The sequence below is a fragment of the Erigeron canadensis genome, chromosome 1 (genome assembly GCF_010389155.1).
Source record: "Erigeron canadensis isolate Cc75 chromosome 1, C_canadensis_v1, whole genome shotgun sequence".
NCBI classification, from domain to species: domain Eukaryota; kingdom Viridiplantae; phylum Streptophyta; class Magnoliopsida; order Asterales; family Asteraceae; genus Erigeron; species Erigeron canadensis.
The window spans coordinates 8,697,277-8,706,301 of NC_057761.1; the positions used below are offsets into that span (position 1 = coordinate 8,697,277).

At 34.3% G+C, this 9,025-nt stretch overlaps 1 protein-coding gene across 1 annotated transcript; it reads left to right on the forward strand.

Annotated features, from left to right (window-relative positions):
• Positions 1-3,064: 3,064 nt before the first annotated feature.
• On the forward strand, positions 3,065-9,025 carry LOC122607154 (protein argonaute MEL1-like). The gene is made up of 18 exons (XM_043780082.1): positions 3,065-3,141; positions 3,367-3,443; positions 3,525-3,655; positions 3,732-3,838; positions 4,537-4,640; positions 5,670-5,757; positions 5,837-5,950; positions 6,027-6,119; positions 6,201-6,275; positions 6,385-6,640; positions 6,729-6,850; positions 6,924-7,061; positions 7,326-7,486; positions 7,763-7,826; positions 7,908-8,102; positions 8,369-8,463; positions 8,542-8,573; positions 8,677-9,025. The coding sequence occupies exons 3-18, from the start codon at positions 3,634-3,636 to the stop codon at positions 8,820-8,822; spliced, it is 1,812 nt and encodes a 603-aa protein (XP_043636017.1). The 5' UTR covers positions 3,065-3,141; positions 3,367-3,443; positions 3,525-3,633; the 3' UTR covers positions 8,823-9,025.

Here is a 9,025-nt window from a genome sequence, read left to right on the forward strand (position 1 = left end):
TTCGGGTGATCGATCGAGTTTATTCAAACTACATGCAATTTTTTACAGTCTATATAGTTCCATTCGATTTAGGAAATATTTTTTTGGATTTTTCTTATCAAGCTATCAGGATAAGAAATCCGTAGTGTACTAGTGTTGATACGTGGTTTTGCGAGTATGGTTTTTCATGTATTTCACATCGTATAATATCGTTAAGTTCATATACAATAGATACGTACGTACAGAGTTGTGACTCATTTACTTATACGGTGGTTGGTTCTGATTAAACAGCGATAATATAGAGTATGACTAATAGCGTAAAATTGAAATTCGTGAAAGATTTGGTTTTTATATAATGTACGTACAGTGACAACGATTTTACTTAAATGATATGATACGATGTTGTAAACGTATATAAAAAGTTATCTTTGGATACATAACTTGAAACAAGTTAAAAAAAAATGATAATCTACGTATCCGTGCAATGCGACGGTGATGGTGGGACGGCGGTTTAGTGGTGTCACTGACGGTATTACTGGTGGTGGTGGCGGTAGCGCCGGTGTCAAGTGATGTTGGTTGATATAAAGGTGATAGTGGAATATTTAGAGAAATAAGGGCTTAAAATGTTAATTAATATAATAAGGGTTCAAAGTGTAAATTAGTTCATCAAAGACAAATCTAATAATTTATAAAAACTTTTTCCATAGGAGGTGTTTACTAAGGACAATTTAGTAATATCGTATATAACATTTGAGTAATACTTTCTATTTGTAAGGGGGTGAATAACTTTTATAAAAGAGTATAGATTATTGTTGTGGTAATACGTTTTCACGAGCATGCATGGTACCCGTCCAATGCGTTGACGGTAACGGAGACGACGGTTTAGTGTTGTTGGTGACGGGTGGTGATGACATCGACAACCGATGTTGAGTTGTATAAGTTGATGTAAAGATAATAGTGGAAACAATTTATGAGATAAAGACTTAAATGTAAATTAGCTAGATAAGAGTTTGGGTGTAAATTAATTTATTAAGAGCAAATTTGGTAATCTCTGTTCTCTAATAATCTTTTCTATAAGGGTTGTTTATTAAGGACAATTTCGTATTTTCATATGTAATTATTATGTAACACTTTCGATTTTTAAGGGGTGGATAATTTTTATAAAAAAAGTATAGATAGATAGGAAAAAAAAATCAAACAGAAATACATGGGGGCAAAAATGTTAAAACGAGTATCGAGTATGTATATTGACTAATTAAAACTAAGGCATGCACCGTAAGTAAACCTTTTTATCCTATTGTATATGTACATATATACACACAAATCCTGTATGTATATTGACTAATTAAATAAAAACTTTTTGAAAACCAGTCTTTATTCCCCTCCCTTGCTACTCTCTTTTAAGTATTCGTAACAGACAATTAACAAACCACCACATTGTTGCAAGAAACCCATAATGTTCCGTGATAAATCCATCTCCGGTGGTGGCCGGCGCCCCAATGATAATGCGGCAGCCGATAGTAATCAAGAAACCCACCGTCGTGTGGTATCCAGGAGAACCACCTACTCTGGTGTCAACCTCCGCCCAAATGATCCTTCATCATCAGAACCAAATTCCTCCTCCGCCAGTACATCGGCACCTGCAATGGTGCCGAATTATAAACCAACAAGATCGCTTTTCGACACTGCTATGCGAGAAGTGGTAAGAGAAGCGGATCAAGTTGGGGTTCCGCCGGTGATTTCACGTCCAAGAAACACCGCAATGGTGCCGGTTCAAAGAAATACGAGGTCCCGCCTGCTCGCAACTGCCCTCAAAGAAGCAGTGGCGGGGGCAAATACTCGTCCGCCTGCTGTTTTGTCAGCGCCTTTTTGCGAATCCTCCAAACGTGTTTGTCAGGAAGAAGCAACGCCATGTGTGATAAACTCAAATCATTTCCTCGTTGAGTTAACAGAAAATGGCTTACAACAATTCTGGGTAAGTAATATCATGTATTCGCTTAATTATAAATTAATATGGATCATAATGCATATAATGCATGTGTTAGCATAATAAATTGAATGACTTCAATTCATTTGTAATTTTAAAACTTATGTATTATCACACGTATATGGTGCAGTGACATATTTTTTTTTTTTTTTTTAAATCTGGAATTTTTCAGAGATACAGTAATAGTTTTGATCTTTTTAACAAGTATACTTTTGTATTATTATATAATTATTACGAATAATGTCAGTTTATATTAAGAAAATAGATTAGCATTTCATGGTATTATAAATAGAGAACGCTTAAATGTCTTCAAATCATTTGTGTAGCAGAACGTAATTAAATTAAATCAATATGTATAACGGGATTAAAATTTCTTTGTTATTGTATATTTGGGATGGGGCAAATGAAGATTATTTGTTTTCTACTCGTATTTATTAAGCCTTTGGAGTTTGGAGATAGAATAATGAAATTATATAATTGTAGATTTGGTGTTACACTAACGAGCATGATACCGTCACATTCGGTCTAGTGGTGTCGGTGATGATATTATTGTTGGTGGTGTATATTGATATAATTATGATTGTGAAAATTTTAAAAGATTAGGACTTAAAATGTTGTTATTAAAATAAATGTTTAGAATGTAAATTAATTTATTAAAAATAAATTTGGTATTTTATAAAAAGTCTTTCAATAGTAAGTATTTATTAATGGTAATTAATAATTTCTTGTGTAACTATTAGGTGTGATAATTTTTATAAAGAAATATATATAGATATAGATATTGGTACTGTTATTAATTAAATAAATTAAATGAGTAAATATAATCTTAAATTAAAATTGAGTATATATAAAAAATAAAATAATAATAATAATAATATTATTATTATATTGTTTTAAAAAAATCAGTAAATATGTAATTATGATATTTAACCAAATACCCAATTTAAATTTTAAGCCTAATTTTTTTAATAAGATATGGATTGATGTGAATGAGGATGGAAAAATGACTAAGAAAAAATAAATCAATTGTACAAACCTTTTCAAAACCTAAGAAAAAATAAATCCCCTTCAATTCCTTCTTTCCTCCTACGTAGACACAGACAAAAATCCTCTTCTATATACAATCCACACCTCTTGTTAGGTGTTGCGGTCCATCAACTTTGTACCTTTTAAATGTAGGTAATGATTAGTAACGGATTGATACAATTTAAATGAATTAGGCTCTAACTATTGCTTAAATGTTGATTGATTTAATATTGTTATTATTTTATTTTTTATAATATGTGTAAGTATTCGTGTAATTAAGGTGTATGTGGTTGTTGTAGTGGTAATGTGTAAATGTTATAGTCATTTAGTGTTAAGGATTAAATTTGCGTATGGGTTTTTTTTTTTTTTTTGAGTTTCAGATTGACCCGACTAAGCGTCGCCAAACATTTAAACGTATCAATCTGTTGCTCAAGCAGGCTGCATCACTAGAGTAAATCCTTCTTTCAGATATGTTGTTTAGAAAATTTTAGTATTATTTTTAGTTTCTAAATATCTCAAATGGATTGTGCAGCCAAGCATACTCAGGAAAATTGTTATTTTCTGAAAATTTTGAAAGAAGGGATATTGGAGGTGGAGGAGAGCTTTGCTGGGGGTTTAAGCAGTCTCTCAAAGAAACTCAAATGGGCATGTCCCTCAATTTGCGTAGGTTCCTGTACTTAGTCTTGTATCCTTACTCCACTTTTTTTGATTACATTTTTCGTATAACCCTGTTTTGCAGAGATGTCTGCCAGGGCTTATTATCAGCCCACGTTAGTCTACGATTTTACTAGAGAGTTTCTCGGGAGAGATACATCAGGGCCACTTTCAGCCGGAGAACATCGTAAGGTATCATAAAATGTGTATCTTATATGTAAATTTCTGTTTCTACAATATATTGTGTTTGGGTACTCTTGATTTCGGGTCAGTAAGTCAATGGTCGTCTTTACAATTAGGAAGTGTCTTACTTCAATTAGCATGTGTCAAAGTTAGTAACTTTAGTTTCCCTGAATTATATAGTAGATTTTCTGCATGTTTTATAAATTAGGAAGTTGGGTATGGTTTGACCAAGTCCCATGCAAACAACGGCTGGTTAAAAGCAAGTTACAAGACATGGTCGTATACTCGTATCCACCACTTTTCTAAGCAAGTAATTAGAATGTTTAAGTTTCCCACGTTGCGTCAGTTGGCTATATAAAGCCACACATGTTACATCTAGTTTGGGAAGTAAGTTTCCTTTTGAAAGTAACAGAAAGTTTTCTCATTTTTTCTTCTCTTTATATTCTCTGCATATTTACATACAAAAAGTGAGTGTGTGAGTGTGAATATTTGGGCCTGAACCTTCATATTGTGATTAGCTGATGTTGGCTAGTGATGTTTCTGAACATTTCGCAACTTATGGTTACCTTTTCTGGATTTTGTATTTTGTTATTTTTGGTTATTCAAATCAAGTTACAGGAGTGAATTTTAGTTATGTATTAGAATCATTTGTGCTCATCTTTTCTTTGCAAGTGCCTAGTTTCCGAAATTGTAATTGTCAATTTCAGGTCGCAAAAGCTGTCAAAGGCCTTAAGGTGGAAGTTGATGGTGAGAATTACACCAGAAAGTTTAATGTTCTAGGGTTGACCACAGAACCGCTTGGAGACCTAAGGTGAGTTTAGATTTCCTGCCACTTATTAGGTATTCTAGCACAATCCATTATACTTTTCATTTCTATCCAAATATACGCTGAATAAGCTATGAGTAAGCTGTAGAAGGGTACCGTTTTTTCAACCTATCTTGAGTTTGTAGTTTGTCTTTCATTGCTAGGGATATGATGAAAGCAGGGTTGGGTATGCACTGACTAAACCAGATAAACTTCCTCCATTAAACTTTTGACCCCATTGTCCCAAATACGATTCCAAACATTTCCCACAGAAAACTGCCTTTCATTCCCATTATTACTAATTTAAACCAGTTTAACCTTTGTATCTTGCTGCAAAATAGGCACATCTAGGTTTAGCTCCGGAATCCTAGGTACCCAATCTGCAGGCCACTTCCAACTACCATTATGGGGCTTACTTACTGGGCTCATGGTAACCAATTGTCGTGTAGGAAGTGGATTGTTTTGCCATTTCCAATCTTTCTTGTGCAATGTAACCAATTGCTACAGACATTTCACACATGTTTAGTGAGGAGCATTTCATTCCATTTTTGTAACTTTTTTAGACCAAGGACCTTCACAATCTTTTGCTAAGCATACATCCTTTCATGCCACCTTGGGCCTTTACTTTGCTCATCACACCACCACACCATATGAACCCCTTCAGAACGGATTCAATCTCGTTAAGCACAGATTTAGGGATAAGAAACACAGAAGTCTAGTAAATGTTCATCAAGGAAAGCACACAAGCAATTAGTTGTAACCTTCCTGCATAAGACAATGCTCTATTCTTCCAATCCTCAAGTCTGCTTTTGATTTTGTCCACAAACTTTTAGTAATTTATGGCGCTCTTAAGTATTTCACTGGTAATTTCCCTTCTTTGATTTGTACCAAGCAAGTAGGTGGGTTTTTAGGATACATTTTTGTTAGAGTTACTAGTAAAGTTATGGTAAGGTTGAATGTCTCGAATCTGTAGCAATAATTGGTGGGTGCTTAATAGAAGTTTCTAATCTTATTTTTGTTGTTATTTTTTTATAGGTTTGTTGAAAGCTACACACCGCTGAATCTAAATTTTCCTGCCATATTAATCGGGACTGCAATATCGCCCAAATATATTCCAATGGAGGTATTAATATATAAGCTTCGCTTAATTTTATTTTGTTATTAATTTCATCTGTTTTTACCCCTTTTTTCTGTGATTACAGCTTTGCAGAATAGCTCCTGGGCAAAGTTATCCTCTGACCAATCGAAAGCAAGCGGACAGATTTCATATGTACGCATGCGACCCCCCGTTGCACAGAAAAAATAACATATGCATGGTATGCATTTTCCCATATTTGAAACAGATTAAGTTTTATAATAAATATCTTATTTTTTTTGTTTGGTGCATTGTAGACGGTTAGAGATAATAAGTACAATATCAATAGTTTGGTGAGAGTGACTGAACAGATGACAACTATAGATGCACGGGTTCTTCCACCACCCGCTGTAAAGTTTCTTCTTTTCATATCTCATTCAATTCCAACATTGCATGTGGTACTTAGTATTCTCATTTCATCCATTTTTCAGATCACCTATTATTCTTCAGTGGAAGGCTTGAAAGACTTTATCCCAGTCAACGGTCAATGGACGTTGACTGATAAGGTATAATTAATTTCATTTATTTCTTCATTTATCGTCCTTCATGTTCATTTCATATGTTTCTGTTGAAAGTAGTGAAATTAGTATTTTTCATGTTTTTTTTTTTTGGAAGAACTTCGTGAATGCTGGAACGGTTAATCGTTGGGGCATTGCCAACTTCTCCCGAAGAAATATCTATGGTATAGGCTACTTTTGTGGTAAAGTCGTTCAGATGTGCAGGAAGATGGGAATGGTATTTAATCCCATACCCATGTTCCAAAGATCTTATCCGCCTGTCGACATTGCCAAGATTCTAAAGGATATCAAGGCTGAGTACCACCATCTAGACCTTTTATTTGTGATACTTCCGGACGACAAAGAAGTATACGGTAGGGTTTTTGAGCTGATGTTTGTGTTTGTGTGTGTATCTAACTATATGTTACTTTTTTAATATGTGCTCACCTTTATATTTCACAGCTATCATTAAACGAGTCTGCGAAACGGATATTGGGGTAATCACCCAGTGTTTTAGACATAGAAATGTGGAAGAAGTCACAAATGACTATCTTGAGCACGTGGCTTTGAAGATTAATGTTAAGGTATACTCTTCGCATATCACCCCATTCTCTATCTAATTTTCCACCACTTTTTTGATTTGTTTTCCCTTGTCAGGTGGGGGGCAGGAATACTTTTTTGTCTGCAGCTCACAATAGAACCCTCCGATATGTTAGTGAAGTTTTTACCATAATTATGGGGGCTGATGTAACACACCCAATACCAGGAGACAGATCCAGCCCTTCGATTGCTGCTGTATATTACTCATTATAGACTACTTTGTTATAACATTTTAGAGGACAGCAGTTTAAAATAAGATTATGATTTTAGTACATTGTTTTTTTTTTTATAATTTTATCTTTAGAACTTGGGAAAAGGTGCCCCGTTTGCTTTAAATGTTTTATATATTACCAATTCCTTTGACCAGTTATTTTCCACCCCATGGCACATTTTGTCACCTTCTTGTACTTTTTCATTCATTTGGCTATGCTTAAAAGATGGTATGTATTCTTTTAATAGGTGGTAGCATCTATGGACTGGCCCGAACTAACGAGGTACAGAGCCATGTTCTCTGCACAGTCGAATGGGATGGAAATAATTCAGGATGAACGTTTAATAAGGGAGCAATTGCTATCCTTTTACCAAACACATGGAAAACCTGAAAGAATTATATACTATAGGTTCGATACAACTTCGTTTCCGTGTTAATGTCTTATGCTTATAACCTAATTCAACATGATTTAACAAGTTCTTTTGAACTTTATTTGGAATCTTCAGATTATTTTGAAATAGCTGATAAGCAAATTCGAGCAATATATCTTTTGATTAGCAATTTTGAGTATTACATCTTTTATCATTATTAGATACAAACATACTGATAAGCTGTCATTATAAGTAGGCGTAATCTGTCATTCTTTTATCATGCGTTTTCTAATAACATTTTTTTGGTTCTATAGAGACGGAGTTGGTGATAGCCAGTTTAGACGGCTCCTAGACAGCGAACTGGGCCTCATCCGCAAGGTAGTTTTCTTTATAGTTTACGATTTTTTTTTTCTTTAAAAGTTCATAGTGGTCTTAAATGTAATGCTGTTGATGCTCCAGGCTTGTGAATCCTTGGCCGAGAATTATAGACCTAATGTGACTTTTATAGTCATGATAAAACGACACAATACTCGCCTCTTTCCTTCGTTGGATCATGATAGCAGTGGCAATGTTCTTCCTGGTACTGTGGTTGATACGCAAATCTGTAACCCGACTGATTTCAACTTCTTTCTATGCAGTCATGCTGGTATTAAGGTGAATTAGTTTTTACCATGATCTTTATATGATGCTCTAGTGATAGAATGTTTTCTATATTCGAATTGCAGTATTTGGTCTCTTTAAATAGAGAACCAAGATAAGAACAGACCTACAATTCTAGCTGTACGCCTGTACAATCTCAAAAAATTAGGGATACTAATTAGGAAATATCCTCATTAAATAGCAACAGATATTCTGATCCTTATTATAAGCTAATCTCATATAATTATAATATATCACTAATTAAGAATAGTTTTTTTTAGGGAACGAGTCGGCCCGCCCACTACTATCTTCTTCATGATGAGAATGGATTCACTGCTGATGGGTTGGAAAGGCTTACATATGATTTGTGCTATATGTAATTCAACTATCTCTATATTCATTTTATAATTTTTTTTATAACTTGGGCCTAACTTGATTGCCATTTTAATTTCAGATGTGTAAGGGGTACCCGATCGATTTCAATTGGTAACCCCTCAATTTTCATACTAGATTATTTATTACAATTCTGACGTGACTTACCTTGTCTGTAAAGAAACTCTGTTATAACTGTGTTCAATTGTGTTTGCAGTCGCCCCGGTGTATTATGCAGATTTAGCTGCGTATCGTGCTCGCTGCTACATTGAAGGAGATCGTGCTGAAAGGCAAGTGGCTGATGAATTAATAGAGTTACCAGCGATTCATGAAGATCTCAGAAATGTGATGTTCTACTGTTAGGTGAGTTTGTAGGGATTATTCAAAGTGGAAATTTTGGATTTGATATGTTTGTTAGATCATCCCCCTGTCGATTGATGTAAATAATAGTTAGTATATTGCAAAAAAGAGTGTGCTTTGCTGCCAAGCATGCTACATGTGACAGCATTCTATGATGATATGATAGTTCTGAATAGAAAGGTTAACTGTTGGTATTACTTAGAAAA